This window comes from Anser anser, assembly GCF_964211835.1.
Source record: "Anser anser genome assembly, chromosome: 1".
Taxonomy (NCBI): domain Eukaryota; kingdom Metazoa; phylum Chordata; class Aves; order Anseriformes; family Anatidae; genus Anser; species Anser anser.
This window is the reverse complement of record NC_139720.1, coordinates 212,544,028-212,567,700: the sequence shown is the minus strand read 5'-3', so window position 1 is coordinate 212,567,700 and position 23,673 is coordinate 212,544,028. Positions and strand designations below refer to the sequence as shown.

The 23,673-nt window shown below is 44.1% G+C and overlaps 1 protein-coding gene and 2 long non-coding RNA genes across 3 annotated transcripts in view; 2 read left to right on the top strand and 1 right to left on the bottom strand.

The window, feature by feature from the left end:
* Positions 1 to 223: 223 nt before the first annotated feature.
* Positions 224 to 1,653, bottom strand: LOC310892148. Its single transcript, XR_014577908.1, has 3 exons — positions 1,532 to 1,653; positions 960 to 1,031; positions 224 to 597 (listed from the first exon to the last, which is right to left on the bottom strand). It is a non-coding gene; the product is annotated as an uncharacterized lncRNA (long non-coding RNA).
* The window catches only part of ACER3 (alkaline ceramidase 3), a 54,972-nt gene continuing 32,728 nt past the window's right edge, over positions 1,430 to 23,673 (top strand). Inside the window, exons 1-2 of the mRNA XM_083819515.1 lie at positions 1,430 to 1,897; positions 20,544 to 20,654. Of these exons, the coding sequence (XP_083675641.1) occupies positions 1,594 to 1,897; positions 20,544 to 20,654 (415 nt within the window). The 5' untranslated portion in view covers positions 1,430 to 1,593. The remainder of the gene's footprint in view (positions 1,898 to 20,543; positions 20,655 to 23,673) is intronic.
* LOC310892147 lies at positions 5,118 to 20,007 on the top strand. Its single transcript, XR_014577907.1, has 5 exons — positions 5,118 to 8,223; positions 8,372 to 17,812; positions 18,268 to 18,361; positions 18,471 to 18,597; positions 18,768 to 20,007. It is a non-coding gene; the product is annotated as an uncharacterized lncRNA (long non-coding RNA).

Below are 23,673 nucleotides of genomic sequence, written 5' to 3'. Positions count from 1 at the left end.
AAATTAAGGGCTAGCTATACATTTGAGCTTATCTTTCTCTTTCTTACCTAGAAAAAATAGAAAGAATAACAATCCATGTTGTTATTACCCACCCCATAAAATCTTTCATTAATTTATCCTCCTAGTTATAAAGCTAGTTTTGTATCTGGCTTTCTTTTTCCTATTGCAATTACAAACCTTGTCATGTCCAGCATGCATTTGATGAGAAAAGAAACAAACATCAATATTTTAAATTATTTATTTAAAACCAGTTGCAACCGAATATGGTACATATTGTTTGTTCCCATTTTGTACTCCTGCTATGTCAAGGGGATATTTCTTCAGTTTCTGAACTACTGTAATTTCAAACTTTGAGTTATTTTTCTGTTAAGAGTTTTTAATCTTAATATGGTTAACCATGATAAGAAAAGATAGATCAGAGCCCTAACAACTTCCTTACTACAAGAAATGAACGTTGAAAAGTCCAAAAAGCTACTGTGCATCAACCAGACTAGATTCCTCCTCAAAATTCACAACCAGTTTTGTGCTTTTGAATCAGTTTGGTGCTCTTCCAGACCTCAGTCTCAAAAGTCTAAATATGGGGAAGATAATCTGGTCCTGAAAAAAGAAAAAGACAGGTCCGCATAAAAAAATGCACAGCGATTTTGATGATGTTTTGACAGTCTAAATATTTTATCAATGCCATCACTAAAATTAATTTTGCTTTGAAGGCTTTATATCATTACAAAAAATGTTAAACACGTTTCTGCATGATGCCGAAAGCACTTAGATACATGTTGAACCGAAGGCGGCAGGTTACTCTTCAGGACAGATGCACGTATTGTGGAGCACTTGCGTTTACACTAGGAGAGGTCTGTATTTAGACTGGAGGGTTTTTTCAGCTTACGGAAGGGGAGGCGAGAAGAAATAAAACGTGGCAAAAGAAGTTTGTGTGTTTTTATAGAATAAATTGTATTGACCAGTAGGCGTAACAACTGGGTAGAGTGTTCAAGGTCTGCCTGAAGCTTCTCGTTACATCTTGGGACCTTTCCCTGAAACACAAAAAAGGACACAGCGTTATCAGGCCTTCACTTGTGCATTTTTTCCCCCGTTTCAAGGCTTTCTCTTTTTAGCCTGCATTTGCCTTTGGAAATGAACTCTGCTTGCAAAGCACTTTGCATATTCCTGGTGTAAGTATAGTACGCGTAGTAAGAGCAAGGAACTAAATAAGGCATCAGATGAGAGAAAACCCCCGTGTAGTAGGCAGTGCTATAAAAAACCTCCTCCCTGCCTCCTTCCTCCCGGCCCACGACTACGAGAAACGCTTTCCTCTTCGTTTAAAAACAAGACACCGGCGTGTTATGAACCTTTATTTTTTTTTATAATAAAGAACAGAACGGTGCGAAACCACCTTTATGCCACCACAGCGACCCTGTGGGGGATGTTTTGGACTTAGAGGGGGGTGAGGAGAGAGCAGCGCAGCGAGGCCATGTCGGTGCCTGCACCCAGCCGGCCTTTCCCCTCAGCATTTCCCCAAATTTCCCATTTCCACCTCAAAATTTGCCTCCCCGCCACGTTTCCCCCCTCAAAGGGGCGCTCGGCAGGCCGGTCGCCATGACAACTCCCCATTTTTCTCCCCCTTTTTTCTCGCTCCCCCTTCCAGCTCCGCCTTCGGCCGGGCGGGCCCAGCGGCGGCTCCCGCCCTCCAGCCGCCTTGCTCCGGGCCCTGGCCACCTTCCTTCCCCTCTTTCCTTCCCTTCTCCTTCCTTCCCTCTCCTTCCCCCGGCTCCTCCGTGGCCTGGAGCGGTCACCGCCATGGCCCCGGCCGCCGACCGGGAGGGTTACTGGGGCCCCCCGACCTCCACCCTGGAGTGGTGCGAGGAGAACTACGCCGTCTCCTACTACATCGCCGAGTTCTGTGAGTGGCCGCCGACCCCAGCCCCGGCCTTTCACCCCCTAATTCCCCCTCTCCTCTATCCCCACGGGTGTTTTGAGGGGTCCTCGCCCCACTCACGAGGCCCCGCTGCAGGGAATTTTCCCCCCCTTCCTCCATAGCCCCTTTCCTCAGGGGGGGCAGATGGCGGGGTAGCGGTGGCCGGAGGCCCCTCAGCCAGCCGTGCTGTGTGGAAGCGGGGATTTTTCCTTTTTTCCTGACGCTTTTGACCCAAAATATCCGTCTGAATGGTTTCCCCCGCGGCTCAGTGTGGTGTTTGGGCACCCGCTGTCCCAAAGCTGTCCCCTCCGGCTGTGCCCCGAGCGGCGGTGGGGCAGGAGGAGGGTGCTCGGGGAGACATCTTAGGGGTGAGGTGGGTCTCAGGGGGGCTTGGTGCTGGAATAAAGTTGGTTTTACAGCACTCTGTGCGTTGCCAGAGGGTCCCCTCCTTGGAAAATAACTCAGGGCACTGTGCCATGAAGCCATACAGCTTTGCAGGAGGTGGGGATGACACCGAAATAGTTTGGGGAGGGAGAAGGTGTCCTTGTACCCGACAGGCGCCTTCGCTTGCTCTCCACCAGTTCTTCAGGCTGCTTTTATTGCAGGTGGTGGGCCTTACATGTTACAGTAGCCCTGAGGAACCTCAGGAGTCCTCGAGGCTGTTGTTTTGACCTCAAACTTATGTTATTCAGGGCAGTCAGGAGTTTATATGTACATACATAAGCCCGCTTTAGAGAAAGAAGAAGGTTCTTCAACTCCAGGGTCATCCAGCAGGGCTGCATGGCGCTTGAGACGTGGTATGTTGCGGTAGTGGGTAAGGGGTCAAGCCCTTTGTCACTGATATTTTGCCAAAAAATGCAGTATTTTTGTGGCCTGTGACTTTAAACGGTGTAGTAGTTGTAGTTACGTGCTGCCACCGGACAGACTCCCTGCCCTACAAAACAAACCTTTCACGCCTGTAAGGTAAGAGGCCGCTTTTGAAGCGTTAAGACCCTAGGAAAATTGTTAAACTGAACAGGCTCTCCTCTCCTGAAGTGCTTGGAGTAGGCAATCCGAGAATGCCTCTCACATAGCTGGGATGCTTCCGCAGCGCTTTGGAAGAGCTTGGCAGGCAAGGGGGGGGAAGGCTCGGGGTGTACGTGCCAGGCTGGGACTCCTGGTGACAAACACCGACACGGGTGAGGAACCAAACTAAATAGTTGTGAAAGAGGTTTCAGAGTGTGGGAATGGGAAAAGAGTGAAAAACGCTAGCACAAACGGCATAGAAACTCGGAGGGAAAGGGAAGTTGGCATGTAGATTTATGGCTGTTTAAGAGGGAACTTCATACACTAAAATGGGACGAAGTGGGAAGTTCTTAAATAGACTGATGCTTTTGCAGAGTATGTATTTTTGTGTTTTCCTCTTGGTGAAAAGTAGCTTGTGAGATAATCTGCACAGGGAAGAGGAAGTGCTACTCCTTCACCCATGCGAGAATAAATTTGCCTAGCATGTAAATTTGGAAGTAATCTCCTGGCTGTTGGATGTGTGAACTGATAGTTTTCATCCGCTTCTGGATTACGCAGGAGAAAGAAGATGAGATTAATGGTGGGAAGTGGAAAGGTGTGTGTTTGGAAGAAAAAGGGACTAATTATAGAAGGTCTGGTCCCTTCTGATGGTTTTAGTGTTTGGGACCGCAGTTTGTCGGTCTGTCACTTGTGCTGATACAACTGCATGTAAGAGCTGTGCTGTAATTTAGAGCATTTAAATGGACCAAATTTAAAAAGCAAAACAGTAAATAAACCCTTGGTGTTTTAGGGTTAGCTTAACAGTGGATGATGTCATTGGAGAAGTCACAATGGTTAAGATCTTATTCAGCAATAATTCTGTGACTGCACTGTGAGGGTCAGAGGAAATACTTTTTTTTTTTTTTTTGAGGATGTGGATTCACTGTAAATAAGCCTTAGCCAGCAAAAGTGAGTTGGCAACATGTCTTTTGTAAAGCAGCTGAAGGGTCTTTCCCAACTTTCTCTGAAATACGTAATTTGGAGCTAATTATTTTGGAAGATCAGAGAGATGCTCTCCTGAAGTCTAGTTGCTTCAACCGAAGAGCTGAGAGTACATTTGGGGTCTGCCTTTTGTCAGTTGCTGTGCTTTTGTGGCCTCATTACTCTTAAGAAAAAAATCAAATTCAGAGAGCAAACAAACCAGAAAGTACAAAAATATTTTTCGTACCTTGCTCAAAGCTCTCATTGTGGTAATTCTTGATGTTGTTGTTGTTGGTGTTGCTTTATAAACTTGCAGCCTGTGTTATTTACCTTACAGAATAGTGAAAATCAGTTTCTGACCTCTCGCTGTCTTGATACCAGTCAGTTAAGCTGGTGGCATGCTTAAAATTTTTGCTTTGAATGCTTGTTGTAAATAATTTATAACAATAATCTATAAGAAGCTATTGGAGGCCCAAAGCTTGAAGGATAATGGTCGTTCCAGAACAAATACTGTGTTTTCCTTAGGTCTCTAAAGCGTGCTGAAGAGTCAAACTGAAAGCTTGGTTTGCAAATTAAGTCTGTGATATTTAGCATTTTGTACTAAAATTGCCACGCTGTGTTCCCGAAGCCTACGTGCTGTTCTTTGCCATTCACTCCTTCACGAATTAGTAAATGGTGGCAGCTAATTAATTGTATGTAACCAGAGAAGTGAAGGTGAGGTAACGCGGGGCAGTGTTGTTTCTATAGCATTTCATATTTGCATTCTCTCGATGCACTCCAAACACAATGACTTGTGTTCACAGTTTATTTTTTTTTTTAATAAGAACAAAAAAAATGCTTTTTCTTGCCTTGGGTCTGCACTTTGCCAATTTTCCTGCCTCGTGGAGGTGGATGACTAAGTGCTCTGTGTCCTTCCATAGAATATTAAACAGATTGAAATGGAAAAAAACAGATGTAAAGAATTATTGTGCCAGCCTGTGTTAAGCACCAAAATGACTCTCATATCCCTCACTGATGAAATTTATTGCGTGGTGGAGTAATTCACCCTTCAGGGTTCCTCAGGAGCTTTGGATCGACTCCCATGTGCTGGAGGGCAAGCCGTACAGGTGCGTTTGTTTTGAGCTAATCCTTTCCACCTCCCAGTGCCTGGCTGCTGAATTACCCCGGCTTTTGTGCTCCAACAGAAAGCAAAATAATAATTAAGGAAAACACCCTCCCACCCCAACAACAGGATGTAAGTCCTGCTGTTTGAGGGCAAAATCGTTACAGTTTATTCCTTATTTTAGTGGGGGTGATGTTTCAGGTCAGTTTAGTCCATGTAGTGTTCAGTTTTGAGGGGTCTGTTTTGATTTGAATGTCTCTGTGATACGTGCCTCACCTTTTTTTGTGTTCGCTGTCATCCTTATGAGAAATATTCCTCTTGTGGACGGCAACAAGTGGACGTACCCGATGTTCATAGACTTCCATTGCTGTGAACGTGGAGAGCAGCGAGATTTAAACGGATGCTTTAAGCTGAAAAGAGCCCTCTGTGGTAGCTAGAGGTTTATAATCCTCAGTCAGGAGGATCTTTGGGGGGGATCTGTTGTTGTTAGCAGCTTGGCGGTTAGTTTCGGCTCGGATGGAGCTTTAGCAAAGTTTCTGGGTGTGTGGTGTAACGCCCTGTGCTATCGTTGTCTGAGCAATATGCGCCATCTACAGCACAGCTGCTTTTGGGATGCTGTCTCCTCACGCTGGCATTTACACTGGCAAACACCTCGAAGGCAGCTTCGGGCTTCCAAGGGGTTGGTGAAATGGTTTCTTGGCCTGTCAGTAAGCTCTGCTACTTTCATATAAGATGCTTTTTATTACCAGAGTCAAACCTGTTGCTTTTTGTTTATCATATTTCGATAACTTTCCTTGCCTTATGGAACCCATATTTCAGGAAAAAAAAGCAGACCATAAGAATCTGCCCACGTTTCTCGCCACTTCTGGTAGTGTTTCTTAAATCATTCCCATTTCTGATCTAGACGAGAGGTAAAATGAGAGGTAAAATGGCTGTTGTCTATGTGGTTAGGTGGGAGAGACACGGAGAACTCCCAGTGTTGTAAACAGTGACACAAAAATACCACTGTCTTTTCTGAGCAAACTTACAGAAACAGTAGCTGAGCTGTCGACAAAGGTACCTGGATCTCTGTTTTGCAGGAGGATCATTACTTCGGAACTTAGCAACTAGCTAAACTTACTTAAAGTTGGAAAATGTCATCAATATTGGATGTTAACTGCCACATACACTGTCACTTGGTCCTCATGGACATCCTGCTTCCTTCTCCAGAGGCTTTGGAGAAGGGCCAGGGACTGTTGAGCTAGGTACTATCCATGTGAGGCCAAATAAAAACCTGAAATGAAATAAAGCCAAATGTGTCTGCCCTCACGGGCTTACAAGAGCTCTGTCTGTCCTTTCAATAATGAAGTGGCAGGTGAAGGAGGAATGGAGGATTACTTGGGTGTGATCAGCCCGACTGCCTGGCTGCAGCTGAATTATTTAAAGGCATCATGACACTGATGATTTCTAAAGCGTGATTTAAAAGGAGACAAGGCCACAGCCTCGCGGTCTTGAAGGCTGAAATGGATCTGAGTGTGTAACTTCCCTGACCCAGGCGCAGGAAGCCTCCTCGCAGGTTTCCTCTTCTCACTTATCAGCCCCCTTCTGGGACCTCCCTCGACTTAGGGGGCAGGAGAGCTGGAGAGGGAAAATGAAGCTAATTGATGGTGGCTGTAATGTCAGGGGGGGCATACAGAGCAGGGCTTAGCTGCTGTTTAACACTTCCAGCTTGCTTTTTGAGCTCTGCACCAAACGAAGCTCATGGAGGATCCCTTCCTTCAAGGAATAATACACTGGAAGTAAACTCGTAAGCCAGACAGCCAGTTTCTGCTGTCATGCTGTCTCACATCAAGATTTTAAGTAACTTTGGGTCAGTGTCAAATACTCTTTTATTGTTTTTCTTTCTTTTCCTAGTTTGTAAACGATCTTCCAGCTTAAATCAAGTGTATTAATCTCTCAGCATCGTTCTGATGCGTTTTGCCACAATCAATGTTTGAATTCTTTTTTGTCTCTTTGCCAGTTTCTAATCCACGAAGCAGCTCTACCTGTCATCCCGTGACAGCTCAACTTTCTGTTTTCACAAGAGCTTTCAGTGAAAGACAGGGCCAAAAGCTTCGGGAAAGCCCAAATTTGCCCAGTCACCTAGTTCTCCTTTCTCCACCACCTTATGGAAACGCTTAAAGCTCGATGGATGCAGTGGTAACGCACCACACGTGTGTTTATCTGCTAATAGGGGTGCACTTATTAAGTGACAATAAAATTTCCGTGTATGGATTAACAAAGCGTTTGATTACTCTGTAATTAGTGCTCCACATTCAGTGCTTGTACAGCTGGCAGTTGGACATCTGCCACTCCAAATGGGAACAGAGCAGTGGCATTTATGCAATTTAATTTTGCTATGTGCAAACTAAGGCAGAGAGGCTTATGAACCGCATGATGTGAATTTACAGAGCATCTATTTGGAGCTCGGAATAGGAAGATTAATGTAAAATAAATCATGGTAAAGGAGCGCTGCTGACTTCTGGATGCCTTTAAAGGAGCCTTCAGTGACAGTTGTTATAATTGAAAGACAAAAATGGCTTTAGGCCGTTTGGGATTTGTCCTTTTTTATTTTTGTTTTTTTTGAAACTGCTATTTATGTAATGCATTTTCCGTATTTGCTCAAGCCTTTCACAGAACAGTGGGGAAGATGCTTTCTAAACAAAAGCAAGATGTAATAATGGTGGCAAAACTGCGCAGAGGATCCCTGGGAGCTGTCTTCAGTCCGTGCAGCTCAGCAGTATGTGGTCATTTCGTCTTGCAGTGCGTGCAAGCACTGTTCCATGTGGCTGTTTCTCTCTCTAACAAGCCTAAAAAGGCTCACAGAAAGCTTCACAGATCGCAAAAGGTTGAGAAAACGCAAAGAGTTTTACTTTTTCTTACATATTTTGAAGTAAAATTTCCAATGCTAGGAGAGAACCTTCTTTGAAGGGATTTTCTGGGCAAAGCTGCCCACCTGTGATGGCTTTGAGTTCCTGTGTGTGGGCCTCGTTACACCTGCCTCGTTAATTACAGATGGCTTTCAGCCTTGGCGAAGAAGCAAAGCTGCTGCGTGAATTAAAGGTGCTCGGCTCTCCTGTGGCTGTGGAAGCAGTACAAAGCCAGAAAGTGTCGGGAAGAAAGAAGTTTCTGGAGAATGTTACAGCCCCAAAAAACAGAGAAATATTGTTCTAGCATCAGTTTTCTTAGGACGAGCTGATCGGAGCATCTGAAGATCCCCGTACAGGCAAGGATCCCCTGGGCAGCGTTTAGGTTTGGGCACAGACCGCTTTGTGCCATCGAAAATGTACATGCGAAATAGTCAGGTTCCCTATGCTAGCTCAAAAATCTGGAGTGGCTGACCAGGCTAACTTTTTTTTTTTTTATTAACTTAGTTCCTCTGAGGAAGCATTCTGCATACCCACGGCGATCAGTGGCTGAAGATCTGATGTTTCCCCAGCGATTGGCACAGTCAGTCCCTGCAGGACCGCTCTCTGCGTGGCTCTAAGGGCCACAAATCCCTGGCGGAGCGGGAGCTGCAGCTTGAGGGGCAGGAGCAACCCCTCTGTCTCTCATTCTCGCTGGGAGAAGCACCCTGTGTGCCCCCCAACCTCCCCGGGGTCCTCTCCAGCTCTTCGCCTTTCCGGCAACTGGTGACTCAACCGTTGCAGAACTTTCCCGAGGGAAATTCCAAAGTTGATTTCGGAATGGAGATTAATGTCCAGCGGGGAATCTGTTCCCCAGCTGTGTCCTGGGGTGTTAGTTTATTTTATTCTTTTCTCCTGTTTTCATTGGTTTTGCCGGGGAGACGTTGTTCCTCAGTTCCTTTGGGTTTATTTCCAGAATCTGGTGTTTTTGGGGTGACCCAGCAATGACGTATGCGTGGTGTGTGTCTCTTGAAGGATCTCCATTGGTCTCTGTGGTGGAGAGGGTATTTTCCCCTGCGACCTAGTCCAAGAAACATTGTCCTCATTCTCCTCGCAACCCAGAGGAGCCGGGGAGGAAGACAGGAGCGTGAGCTGGCGCAGCTGGGCAAGGTCCAGGCCATTAGTTTGAGACTTGACTCAAACTAATGACTCACGAGTTACAGATTTTTGACTTTTGGCTTTGAGGAGGAGGCATAGCTCGCTCTGCTCTAGGTAGGAAAGCAGAATTAAAGAAAAATGAATGTGCTGGGGGTGATGCTGCTGCCCTGTAGGCTGGATTTTCGGTAATTGCTAATTCCAGGTGGAGAAGGGCTTTCAGCTGGGCAGGATCCAGGACTCAGATACAGAAGTTGATCAAAGGAGGAGTCTGTAGGGCCGTTGCAGCACGGTTAGCATAGCCTGGAGCTCTGATGATCTCAGGACAGAATATTTCTCCCCACTGTATTAGACCTGTCACTTGTTCTATGGGTTTTTTCCATCCTCCCAAGTCTGTGCCATCTGAGTGGTTAGGTGGAGAGCAGCTTCCCAGCTCTAGAGCACGCCGCTGTGGCCCCTTCCAACTGGTGTTTTGACCTCGCTGGGAAGAAACCCAGGGATACCTGAAGAATTACTCGTCGTTGAGAAATAGGATCTGCAAGTCTGGCTTTCTTGGAGCCCTGCTGGTGGCTGCCAGCTCTGGTGCTGGCCCCAAGCTGCAGCACTGAGGCTACCCGCAGGCTCTTCAGGTGTTAAATCTTATAGGTGTATGTACAGAGTTGTTCTAGATGATATTTTGCTTGTGAGTGCAAGCTGATGTCTTTACCTTTTCTCTTTTTTTTTCCTTTTTTTTTTTTCCCCTCAAGTCCTTTTTGCAGCTGTGGAAATGACCCATGCAAGCAGAGCGAACAAAAACCACGCAGTGCACTGACCAGTGCGTGCATAAGGAGTCTGGAGAAGCAAAATGCTTTCCTTTAAACTCTGAATTTATTATCAGAAGCTCAAAAAGAGAACAAAAGCAAAGTGCTGCTGTTTGCAGCCCCTGGTACCTGCAGGTCTGGCTGCTGCAGCTGGGTGCAGTTGGATGCCATCGTCATAAAGCTGCAGCTAGCTGCTGTAAGGTGAAAATTCCTGGTTTTCGTGGGAAGCAGCAGAGTGAAAACTGTCTGAGCTTCTATGGTTTGTATCCCTCGTCCCTCTTTCCGACTGGTGAGTGGAGTCGCTAAGAAGAATCAGCTCCATTGAGTCGTGTAGATGCCTTGGGAAGTGTCAGAGAAGTGCGCTGGGGTAGTGAAATCATACAGCAGATGTTGTTTTCCTTCACTTCAACAAGCTGCTACGGCTTTGTGATCTGCGGTAGCGCCGTTGTTTTTCTCGCAGGCATTTGGGACTTGGTGGCTGTTAAATCTGTCAAGGCCCAAGTTTTATCGTTGTCTTCAGCACGATGTCCAACATCAGCACGGTATTTGAATGCTAAAACTGAGTCCATCCCAATTTAACTTTTCTTGTCTTCCCTCTTTCTCTGTTGTAGGCTGTAGAGAAATGTTTCCTAGTTCCTTTTCTTAAACATATCCCATTCCAAGGGATTCTTTTTCTTGCCTTTAAACTTCTTCTTTAAACTCAATCCTTTTTCTTGTCTTTAAAGTTTTCCATGCTGGTTTCCATATGACTCTTGTTAATTTCTATTTTCTTCTGCCTTCTGAAAGCTTCCCCAGCCAGTCTTCAGGCTGCCATTTGTGCTGGGAATTTCGTTCATTTTGTGTTTAGTTTTCAACTGTTTCATATCCGTATGCACCAAAACTTTTGTGGGCCTGAATGCTCACCACCCTGGGTATGAACTGGAGCTGGTAAAGTTAAAAAGGGTGGCCTAAAGCTTGACCCTTCAATGTGTTGTGTACCTCTTCCTATATTTGGGTTAGATCGTGAGATACTTCAAGATCTGAACTTGGATCTTGCTGTCCTTGTGGAGAAGCTTCATTTGCACATAGACAAATATATTTTGCTGATGTTTAAGGGCTAATAGGCAGCTGCTGGTTTTTTATTCTTTTCATTTTTCAAGCGAGAACCTGGAAGTTGTCTTGAAATGACAGCTGGACAGTGGAAAAAGAGAGGTGGAATTAGAAGTAGTTCGAGTCTTGGGTTAGTGAGTTAGGTACAGCTGAAAGTCCTTGCTAGGTTGTTGCATTAATTGGGAAAGGTGATGCAGGCTTCAGAGGTGCCACAAAGAAGAGGAGTGCATGTGTAAAAGACAGAAAGTTGGGTATTTAGGCATGAAGAAGGAGAGTTAAAGTCACTTCTGAGATCTGATCCCTTTTTTGCCTTTTTGTTTTAAATCATACTTTGTGGTAAGTGCTGGGATTTTTAATTTAAGGCAGCCCTGTGGAAGTTTAACTTAGAGATGAGAATTCGCCTAGTTTACTGGCAGGAGAGGGGATGCCACCAACCGGTGCTGTGAAGGCTGCTGTGCACCGGTTTCATCATCTCGGTGGGCTCCGTTTTTACCTGTCACCTACCATTTTCTTTTTAATTTTCCACCATCCATCTGGGGCAAAACGCAGAAGAATTGCGTGAATCATCAGCAGGAGCGACTTCAGTCATGCTGAGCACCCAGGGGAAATCCACAGCGATAGGAAGAAAGGAAGGAAAGCAAGAGGATTTGGATTTTGAAGCAAGGCTGCTTAAATTAAAGCTACAACTGGCTGGAAAAGAGCACTAATACGAGTTATTCTCTGCCAGCCACCGTTCAGGGAGTAACCATCATGCCTCCAGGCTCTGTCTGGGTGAGGACAGACAGATGACAGCTGCCGAAAGCTGTGCTTTCTGCTCCGGGCAGAGCCCCAGGCTTGGAGGAACTGGTGCAGACACTGAACATGGAGCCGGGAGGCTGACACCAGCACAGAAGGAGGAAGGCGAAGAGGAGGGAATCAAGCCTGGAAATGCCACAGATGATACCTGTAACATTGTGTCGGTCGCTCCGGTTTTAGCACTGGCTCAAGAGCAAGCCTGCTCTTCTTGGTTATTTCCTTCCAGTTTGACATCAGCAGCCTGGCTTAAAATAACATTTAAGAGACGTTTTGTTTCCCAGTCAAGGCTGTAATAGCAGCAAATCTGCCCTTCAGCAACGAGCGTATTGCATGTAATGCTCTAACTTTACATCATCTCAGCCTAATCGCTTCTGACTTTGATTGCGTTTTCCAGCTGTAAGCACTTGCTTTTGGTGCGCTTTGTAGATTGATTTTTTCTTTTTTTCAAATGACATGCCTGTGTCGACTGTTTTAACTTCAAATTTACTGGCAAAATCCTTCCAGGGGTACTTCAGCCTAATTGGTCTGCTTGCTGTCGTCTCAGGTACACGTTTCTCGGGGAAACGCTGCTTTCTTTTCCACGAGGCTTCCCATGTTCCAGGAAAGCAACATTCGGAGGTGACAGGATGGCGCAGCAGCTAATAGTGATGCAAATTTATTTCTTATAGTCTAGTTAACTGTGGATATCTTGGATTGGAAATGAAATATAGTGTAAAGGAGGTGTGCATCACCCTGTACGTCCAGGTTTCTTCTTGCAAACTCAAAAGATAGCCAAGGGTAGATTCTGGTGCTCTCGTTACTTTCTCAAATACTGTTACATTTAGTGAAATGGTCCCTTCAAAACCCCCAAAACGCTTATTAGATCTTCAGAATACCCTGTACTTTTGACAGGCCTAGGTGGCATAGACATCGTTACAGCCATAGTAAGACAATCAGCAGAGCTGGGCTTCGGAAGTGAGAAGCGTGGCCCTTCTGATTTAGCTTGTGTAGCTGTCTTTATTCTACAGCTCAGAACATTCTCCTTGCAGTTGCATTCCTAATTTTCTGTTAGACTTCACAGTTGGGCCCCCACGTTTTGTCATCTGCCCTCCAAAACTGTTACTGACCCTCTTCTGAGGAACAGAAGGAACATCTCGTACAGATCTCGGACTCGTGTCATGAAGGGCTTCAAGCAAACCCCTTGAAAAAAGAAAAATCAATCATCTTTCCTCAGAAGAATCACCCTTCCAAGCTCTTGGTTATCAGACGCTTTTCCTTCATTTTGCAATAAAATTCCAGTAGAAGGAGGACTGAAGAAGTAAGAACTGGTCATAAAAACGTTGTTTCTGGAAGGTATAGTCCTTACTCTTGCAGACTCTTCGCTCTAAAACTTAATTTACAAGAGGTGGTGTGGTTAAGTCACTTTTATTGTGGCAGGTGAGGATGGTCTAGTGGTCAGAGAAACGATTTGGTGTTTGAAGTCCTGGCTTTAGTTTTGTGCAGGTTTCTTTGGGACTCAAATCCCTCTTGCAGGGGTGTTGGGGATAAGCACACAGGAGGCTGGAGTGGCTCTGACATTGCAGTAATAGAAACTAAATGGGTGATGGATCTGTTTTAGACTTGAGAGGGGAAAAACAAAATCTTCTTAGCCCAGCAGTGAATGTTTCAACGTTTGAGTTGAAATCCACATTCTGAACTCAAATGTTGTACTTACGGGATTGCACAGATACTGGGTTCTGGTGAAGAAATGCATGGAGTTGTAAGATTCCCTTTCGTGTAGCGTTAACTTGCGTGCATTTGTTTTATTTTTAGTGTAACGTCCATGAGAAGCAAGGTCGGTGCCAGTCCAGCCTCCTGGTAGGCTCTAATTTTCTGCTGTCTGCACTACGCGGCAGCGAAGCACTTTGCAGAGAGGTGAGGGGAAAGCAAAGGATAGCTTAATTGTAACCCAGGGCGATCCAGAAGCAGTTTAATAACAAGTGCTTTTGTAAGACGTGCATACCAAAGAGAGGCTTGTGCATTAGAAAATCCACCCACGCTTTACAGGTTTGAACCGAGCGTTCTCGTGCGTGCGTCGTTAGTCAGGGGTGTTGAGAGCTTTTTCTCCTAATTACCTTCCGCGCTTTGATTGTTGTGAAGAACACAAATGTAACACGAAATGCTGTAATCGGGGTAAAAATGTCTGCAAAAATATTGGCTGAAGGGGCCAGACGAATGCCAAGGGGGTGAGTTCTGGAACACGAAGCGTGGAAGGCTGTAAATCAGGACGTGTTGCTTGACGCGGCATGTTGGAACCGCTCGGAAACGAGCACGGGGAATAAAAATCAAATTGCGTTGTTAATAATTAATCATCTGTTTTCCCCCTAAAATTACCTCATTGCCCCTCCCCGCTCCACTAAATCACTGAAATGCTTTACCTGGGCACGTTTTGTCCGGAAGGATGCCAGCCTACATCCACGTATCCTGGAGAAATGGAGACCCACCAAGGACGAAGCAGCCTCGGAGATCTCAAAGCACAGGTCCCAGGTGCTGCGTTCATAGAATCAGAGAATCTCCCAAGTTGGAAGGGACCCACAAGGATCATCGAGTCCAACTCCGGGACTTCATCTACATCTATCTACAATCTTGGAGCGTATTGTCCAGGCTCGTTTGAAGCTGTTCTAGGACTCGTGGCTTCTTTTGGGGAGGAAACTTGGTTTCTAAATAAACTTAGCTTCTGGGTGTTCCGCCTGAATTTCCCTTTTCCTTGGTGTAGTATGTAAATGCTAATCAAAAGGCTCTTTATTAGAAATGCAAATACTTTTTTTTCAATCCTTGCACCCTGTAAATCTGTTGACTTGTGTTGCTTGTAGCTGCTGCCTGACCAGCACTGAGGTAGCTGGTTTTTTTCTCCAAATCTTTTTTTTCCTTTGTAGAGCTCTGTGTTGCTCTTACCTGAAGCCCTGTAGCTTGTCCCTCCTGTATTTTGTCCCAATGGTGTGCCAAGATGGGTTTCATATTGCAAAGGTCTATACAGGGCTGGGTTAATGCAATATTCTTCTGTAATGTGCTTATGCTATCACATTTTCCTATCGTGTTTTGTCTTCCTATGGAGCTTAATGTTACAATTCTGATGATTTATACAAAAATTGATCTTTAGATTTCTATTTTTTTTAAATACTTAGGGACATACAGTCTCTCTAATAACCCATTAGTTTGAATTGTTATTTATCTGTACCTGTTTTTATGGTTCTTCAGTAAGTTTTCATACGTAGCTTATAAGGCTCAGTAATTGCCTCGCTGTTTGTTTCCTCGGGTGTTTTTTTTCTCGTTTTGTTGTTCAAGATGTGCTGGCTAACACAAGTTGCAGCAGAATCGTTGCAAGCTGCAACTTCAGTTAACGGCCAGGTAAACGAAATCAAGGCTTGTTTAGGATTTGGTAAAGGAGACTGGAGGAGTTGCAGGAGGTAAGAATCAGATCTCATCACTTAAAAGCATTCCCCATTTCCCTTTTTCTCTTTTAAGGGTAGGTGTGTGGATATCGATCTCGCACGCGCATCAGCCAGCAGGGAGCTCGGTAATCACCTACTGGCAACATTCCCATCGGGATGACTCGTCTTTCTCCCCTCGAGGTCCTTTAGAGATATCAAATGGAGACAGGAGTTTTCATTTCCTGACCCTCCAAAGCGCGGTTATTGTGGCCTTTGAAGAGGAAGATATTAAAAAAAGGCTGGTGGAGGTGAAGATTTGAATCTCATTTCCAAAAACCTTTCTGTCTTTTGCTGTTTCCCCGTGCCTGGTGCTCTGGGCACCAGGACTGTTCTTCTTGTGCTGTTCTTATGCTGATCCTCTCTAAGTGTGCTCATATTTGGTTTCATATCCCTAGAGATCCTTCCACGAGAAGAGTCCTCTTTAAGAGAAGGTATTCCCACGGTAGGTGGTCACCTACGTGCACACACCAGCGTGTTGCTTCCCAAGCTCTTTACAGCTGGTAAACCCTTCAATTTGCACCAGGGCTGCTAGAGATGATGCCAGAAACACGAGCTGTGAGAGAGAACTTGCATCTGAAAGCAGCCAGAAGGATGATCCAAGTTCTGCATGTGTCATGAGGCCATCTGACAGGCTTTGTTTGTTAACATCAGTTTTGTTTTTTCATACGGGGATGGAAAAAGGGAAAGCTCCAGGACCCAGGTAGTGCCCTAAAACTGACTGTGCAGTGCACCGTGACACACGTGCAATGGAACAGGCTTTATCAGCCTCAAAATCTTGTTTCATTTATAATTAAAAGGGGCACTTTGGCTTTATAGGAGCTTAGGTGTGTATATTTTAGAAATTAGCAGCCCCTGCCCTCTCTTGTGTTTCACCGTGAGTTGCAGTTGTTCGTAAGGGTAGGCAGTAATGAATATCATCTTTGTTAGACCTGATCTTAAATGAGCTTTTAATAAATAGCCAGCTTTTTAAACTGGAAAAAAAAATAATTCTTTGCTGTCTGGAGGTAACAGTTATTTCTGTTGGGTTTTGGGTCTTGTAGAAACCCTACAGGAGTCCAAAGTGTGAGAGTGAGCAAGAGACTGAAAACACTTGAACGTTTGAAAAGGTCAATGCCAGTTTGTAAAACTTAACAGGAGGAAGGATCTCTGTCATGGTTTTGGCTGGGATCAAGGTAATTTTCTCCGTAAGGGTTCACGCAGTGCTGCGTTTGGGATTTAGGATGAGAATAACACTGATAACACACCGACGTTTGGCTGTCACAGAGCAGTGCTCGCACAGAGCCAAGGACCTTCAGCTCCTGGTGCTGCCCCACCAGCAAGGTACCGGGGGTCACAAGGGGCTGGGATCACTACTGTCTCTTAACCCTGTAAGCCACATCACTCACCTTGTCCAAAGCAGAAGGTGATAATTTTTGCTGCTTCTTTTAAGTACCCCTTTTCCTCCTTCACTGAAAGCATCTCCTATATCCTAGCTCCATGTGCTGTGCTCCTGATACTTCTACATCCTGCGAGGTATTTTCTTTATCACCATGTTCTGTTATCACTTGACATATTTACAACGTGGCTTGTTTTATCCTTTTGACTTCTCATCCAAATTTATTGCAGAAAGGACTTTCTAATGTAGAAGTAACTACATATTGGGGGAAAAGAGAAAGGTTGTGAAAGTAGGGTCCTTCAAATTTGTGTACTCCAGCTCTGTGAAGCTTTTTGGATAAGAGTAAGTAATATATTTTGCCCATGTTAGCCTGTAAATACTATTTCCTCTCCAAGTTTTTGCTTATAATTTTGGTCTGTGATGTGATTTCAGTCTTTGTACAGATCTTTGTGTGTTTATGATACTGTGTGTATATATTTTTAAGGCCTGAGGATGATTGAATGAACATGCGTAGTAAAACAAAATGAAAAGCTTGGTAGTTTTTGCTGTTGTGTTGGTATCACAGTGTGCAGATGTGTGAAACACAGACACAGCTCGACTATGCATTTATTTAAGGTTAGTTTATTTATCCCTTTGTCGGTATTCCTTTAGTTCAAACAGCTCCCGTGGATCCTTGGCATTTACCCACGGTGTGTTTGCGGAGCACGGTTTCATTCCCTCCAGCCTTTCTTTGTTGGGCTAGGTGAGCTAAGCCAATTTTGTCCCTTCCCATACTGTAGGTCCCCACCTTACCCTCGCAGCTGAGTGATGCACCTGATGTACTTCTCCATTTATTGCTAAAAACAGAACGTCATTTTCCACTATTGGCTTGTGTGAAGACTTTGCTATTTCCCTGCCCCTCCGGGAAATAAATTTGGGGGTTTAGGTGCCTTCCAGTGATAGCCTGTGATTGTCACTGTACAGTCTTAGTTCTCTTTTTTGCCTCTTCAAACAGATTAATCCTACGTTTGGAATAAGGATTCACGTTCATATGGCAAGGCATGGTCTCGGTCACGATATTTCAAGTACTGGTCCAGTTATCTGAGGAATCCAGTATGAAATGTAAGAATTCAGTACAGGATTAAACCCAAGGCCCCTCCATGTGCAGTCACATAATTCCTGATATATTGAATTTCTTACAGGCATAACCAATGATCTCCTTAATTATTTTGTATATTTTCTTTGTCATGTCTTAGTTACGCGTTCTCCAGTCTCTGATTTTTCGAAAGAAGCTTGCTGCGTTTGTAGTTTCTATAAAGAAAATCAGGTGAAAAAGAAAAAGATCTTTTTTTTGTCATTTTTTTCTCCATTTTCAACTTCCATATCTATTTCCTTCAAACCTTGTTTCATGTCCTTGTTTCTAATTAACTGCAGAGTAATAGGGTGGCAGTTACTTGTGTCTCCTTTTCCTTCTTTTTTGGTATTGGTTGCTAATCTCTGGACATGTCTCACTGCCGTTTTTGATGGAATTAGTTAAAAAATAAGAGAAATCCCTTTTAGTTTGAGCTATTCTGTGAGGATAATCCTGCAAAGACTAACAGGACTTCTATAAAATCTGCATTCCTAGGGGTCTCAGGTTTAACAGAGGCCTTGTAATTTTTGTTCGTGAAAGAAGTAATTTTACTAGCAGCATGCCCGACTACTCCATTCATTGTTCCCCCACCCCCATTTCCTTTATTAAAAAAAAAAAAGCACGGTTTTCAATAAATGTTTTGCAAATAGGCATGCCTAATCCGTGCTGTAAACGTACCGAATAACGCGGGCCAGAAAGCGCCGAGGAGGAGCGGCAGGAATTTACAGCTACATTAGGCCTACGGTATTTCCTCTCCCAGCAAGATGCTCCTAGATTAAATGCTCATAAATTTCCCGTAATTTAACGTAATTACAGCTTTGCAGGAAGTGTTGAGACCTTTGCTTTCCTACAGAGGCATCTCTTCGCTGCGTTCCTGCGTCCATTTAGGCTTGTTAGCCTGCTGCAGATCTCCGTGGCTGTCACGTGCCTTCCCACCCAGGGACAAACAGCGCGGGATTTCTTTTGTTCAGCGCTTGCAGGTTTGGGTTTTTGCCAGCTTTTTGCCCGTTGCATAATAAAACGACCTTAAACAATGATGTTTATGTGATGTCTAGTAAGGTCTCCGTGAAATGGATGCGTTTGAGAGCTCCTCCAGAAAGCAGCAGACTTGCTGCCCGGGCTGGGTGTAGCCTTTGCTCCGGTTTTTAAGGTTAGGTGACGTCTTTGCGTGGTTCGTGGGAGGAGGCGGCGACGGACCCCGGATTGCAGCAGCTTTCTGCCAAGCCTGGCCTGTGGAGAGAGCAAATCCCTGCCCATTGCATCACTGCAGGAATGCTGCGAGAGGTTAATGCTTCCCCCGAGAAACGAGGCATGAAAAACCTCTGGGTTGGTACAAACCTGAACGTATTCGCAGAGCTGGTTTGATTTCAGCTGGGCTTCTGTTACGTGGGGGAACCTCTCTGCAGAGTTGCCCGAAGGAGTGACGTCTCTGGCATGGTTGTCATAAGTTGGTGAGGCTTGTGGTTGTGCAGGAGGTGATGTTAAATCAGTAAAGAAAGGTTCTTTTTGGATGTGATGCTTATCTGGTCAAGAAGAATGTCTCAAACTGAGATTTGGGTTTCATTTGTTGAATCTACAAAGCTAACTTGTTAAGGCTGGCTGGGTGCACTTCTTATCCACGGGTCCTGAAATAACCACTTTTGCCAGGGGTTTGAATTTTCTGTAAACCTGTAAAATAGGGATTTCTCTTCCCAGAGGTGCTATAATACCTTGGGGTTTTATGATCGTAGTCTGGCAGTTATCACTTCCCTCTGGTATGGGTCTTGGAGGGCAGATCTGAAAAGCAGGTGCTTGGATGTGCTCAGACGTGGTCTGCTCATGCTCATTCTGTGTTTTACATGGTGACATGCTTCCAGGAGTTTCTGCTGAACGCAAAAGGCAGAAATAATTTTTCTCGGCATCTCCATATCATACATCACACTTGACATGGAAGTATTTGGAAATCAGAGTTAAAATTTTAACTATATATATTTAATGGATAGCATGTGAAAATTTGCAGCTTAATTTACATAAGCAGCGTTCTGCCTTTTTCTATTATCTGCTCTTGCCCAAGTTGCATGTCGTCTCATTCCTGTTACAAAGCCTTAATTCTCAAAATTATGATTTGTGGTCGGGCTCAGAAGCTGAATCTGCACCGCTTCTGCTGAGAAATTTACATTTCCTTTTGATGCATTTGCATTTCTCACTATTTCGTTGCGCTTTTGCAATGGCCGCAACAGTTTGAAAACCTGTCGGAGTGGGAGAGTGGTCTTGAAACCAGAAAACAAGAGGAAAGAAAGGTTTCTTTGTCTTTCCCGGTGCTGGAAGCATCGTCCTGTCCCCTGGTATGGGTGCTCCTGATGAGCTTTGGCACTTGCCTGCCATGCTGAGCGTTAGGGGCTTCTTTTTGCTGGTCCCCTCTTTTTGCTGGTGCCCTCTTGCAGTCCTTGATCTTGTGTCGTGATCTGCAGTGCAGCTCCACGTCAGGTTTGTTCTGTGTGCTCTGGAAAGCCTGAATGGCTTTTGTTTAGGAACGGGTCACTTTGTGACCTTAAAGCATCTGAAGGCAGTGTGGAGGAGAGAGCTAAGGGAAGAAAAACCATAGAAAACCGTATTTGGGGCTTTCATGCCCTTAAGGAGTTGGGTTATAATTCATGTGCCATGCAATCAGGGTAACCCTACCACCACCTAAGCCAACCTTTTCAGTTAATTTAGTTTTTGATTGCTCTCCAAACGTGTAAAAGGACAAAAGAGAACTATTTAGCCTTCAAATAGTTAACCACGTTGTACCAAAATTTAACCCTGTGTTATGTGTGACTGTTTCAAAAAGGGGTAGCTTTCTGGATGGAAACTGTAGAAGCAGTCTTTAAATAAACACAGCGACGTTCATTTGTTAAAGTGCCCAGTACCCAGTTCTAAACCTCTGCTTTTTGTTTCTGTCCTACAGGGAACACAGTGAGTAACCTGATTTTCATTCTACCTCCAATCTATGGTGCGATTCAGACCTATAAAGATGGCCTTGAAAAACGGTATTTAGCTGCCTATTTGTGTCTTACAGGTATGTGTAACACTTAATTTGCTCTTTCATTATAAAGAGAGCCCAGATGTGCAATGAACAATATCCGAATGTGAATAAACCGAGTACTAGAATCCAAATACTGCGTGTGGGAAACTTTAACGGTTTAATAAAATTGAGGTTTGTGTTTACAGGGAAGTGGCATTTGTTGGAGGGGCATGAAGTTAGAGTTCACTAAATAACTTAATGAGGTTTTAAAGTGGTCCTTCTCTGCCCTTAAAGTCCTGCTCAGTGCATCTCTGCTCACAGTGCTCTTTGATGGTTTACAGAGGTTACGTGGTCCTGCTTTCAAATGGTTTAATGCTGTATTAGTGTGGGCTTTAATACTTCTATGGGAGAGTAATACAACAAATGGGAAAGATCTTAGAGGAATTTGAAAAGCATTTTTTCACGAGTTGCAATTTGTGTTCAATTCTTTGGCGTAAACCACCCAACAACCTGACTGCCATCGCATTCAGGAAGCTTTGCTGGGATGGAAGAACAACGTGACATTGGGGCATCAGTGAACTTCTTTCTAAAATGGCAAAATGCAGAAAAGAAACACCTCCCTTTAGAATCTCAATCATACAACTAAAAATCACATTCCTTATGCAAAAAGGTGTTTTAAGATGATTCAGACTTGGCAGTTGGTCTCGAGAAGTGGATTTCACAGAACTTGTGTTTCACGGGATTTCTGTGTTTGCTGTAGCTCCCATCTCTGGGGAAGCAATTTTCCTCAGTCTTCTCAGTGGTGAGAGACTGGTTTACTGTAAGTGTTACTTCCGCGACTGGCATACCCATGTATTTAGATAAAAACATTGCTGAAAAGCAGATACCCATATGCTAAACATATTCTTGATGCCAATGAAGCTGCAACGTACGCTAGGTACAACTTCAGGGTTTTTCAATTTCTTGGAGACCCAGTTCAGCTTTGCTAATACGTGTGAAAGAAAAGCAGCAGCAATGTACAGCCACGGAAGTTTCTGAACACTTTGCAAATAGCCATTTGTAGGCGTTTTATGGTTATTCATTTTTGTCCCAGTATAAAATAGCTTGGTAGAAGGAATTTCTGAGGGTCAAAGTTTACTTTTTTCCTTTTTAAAAGACAGAGAATGAAACTAAGCACTTCTTGCAGTTGGCTCTTCCCTTGTTCTTGAACCAAAGTATCCTATACTGCCATTCTTTCTAAAGTGAAAAATGGAAAAAAACCTGCATTTGAGTCTCAGTATTCACCATAAATTGTGGCTGCCTCCACCAGTAATGCTCCATGATGGACAAAGTATGCCAGTATTTGAACAGAATATCAGGATGTCGCACCAAGACTGCTAGAAGGATTTCCAGCCCTCAATGGGCTTCTTGCGTACCATTTAATGTGACTGTTTTTAGTCAACAACAAACAAATTCTGTCTTTGTTTATGATACATAATTTTTTAAACAGTTTTTGTACTGTTCCTGGTGCTTGTGAAGGGGAGCTCAACCTGCAGACTTGGCAGTGGTGCTACAGGGCAGTCCTGAGCTCCAGATGAGTTCTGCTCCTCTGTGGCTGGGCAGAAGCCTTTGACTACTGTCTGAAGTGTTAATGCTCATGTGGTTTGACTTTCATTTCTTCTGTTGGGACCTAACATCGCAGGTCGCTCTCCAAAACGTTCCTCTTCTGTTTTGTCTCCGCTTCAGTATTGGCAGTGCAGGGCTGTTTTACAGCAGTTGAAAAATGTAAAGGAATGTCGGCAGCTTTATCGTTTCTCAGGGAAAAACAGGAGCAGGATGGTTTGGAGTCACAAACCTCTTAACGTGTTCTACTATCAAATAAAGCAGCAAATGAGTAGATAAATAGAATTTTAAATATAGTTGAAACATGCCAGGACTGTTAGCGTTCTCTGCATGGGAATGAGTAAGAAGAGAGGGTAAGTGTACAGAAATATATTTTTGTGAGAAAGTGCAAGAGAATGCATTTTCCTTACAACAGTTTTGTTTTTATTAAAAGATTTCACTCTGTGTAAGTAATTTCTAACAAAGAAATAGACCGAATCCATACAGGAACAGTGAATTTAGCACAAAACTGCTGATTTCACTTCAGGAACCATGCTTCATTAAAAGACCACAGAGCAGAGCTTCTAACTAGCTAATAACACCAGTGGGTTGTTCTGTTAAAGCAGAAATTCTTCCACGATTCTGCTAGGAAGATGGAGGTGGACACTTCAGTTAGGCTTTAACAACTTTGAGTGATTACTGAGATTTTACAAAAAGTTAAGACAGCTGTCAAAGCGGACACTGCAATTCCATCTGTTGGCATTTGAGAACATACGAAGTGTTGTTTCTAGACGTTGTTGTGATCCAAATCAGCTGTTTCATTTGGATGCATCCAGACATTTAGCTGATTGTCAGCTCCTTTGTGTTTTATCACGCTGTGCTCGGTGCTTCACTTCATACCCTACAATTTTCCTCTTCGAACCGAGCGCCTATTGAATTAGGAGGGCACTGTTCATTTCACGTACGTGCTAAGATCCCAAGTTGGCAGGACAAGAGGGGGGATTTCTAAGTAGCTGTTTAAATAAATTCCTTGTTCGTGCTGGTGCCAAGGCTGAGTTGTGCTTTTCAGCAAGTTCTTTGAGATCCAGCACGCTGTTCTCAGCCCTCGTTTCTGCTGCACTTCAGCTCAAAGGGCATATTGTCAGTGAACTCAACAGAAGCTGGATAAGATTTTTAAGCCTTGGAGAACTGCTGAAAATAATCAATCTAAAATTGCTAAGAATAAGCAATTAAGCATTTAAGAATTGCTTAAGAATTAAGAATTAAGCAATTACTTTAGCATTTTGCATCTCACGAAGCAGGTAGGACAAATCAGACTGTCGCTGCTTCAAAGCACCTGCAGATGTTTGGGATTTTGATGCTGTGGCATTTTATCAGGTTCTACCTGTGCAGTTCCCAAGCGGTTTATATTCTACGAGGGTCTTAATTTAAATATATTTGTATTTACTTCCGAACTTTATTTCCATTGAAATTATATATCTGCAAAATTAGT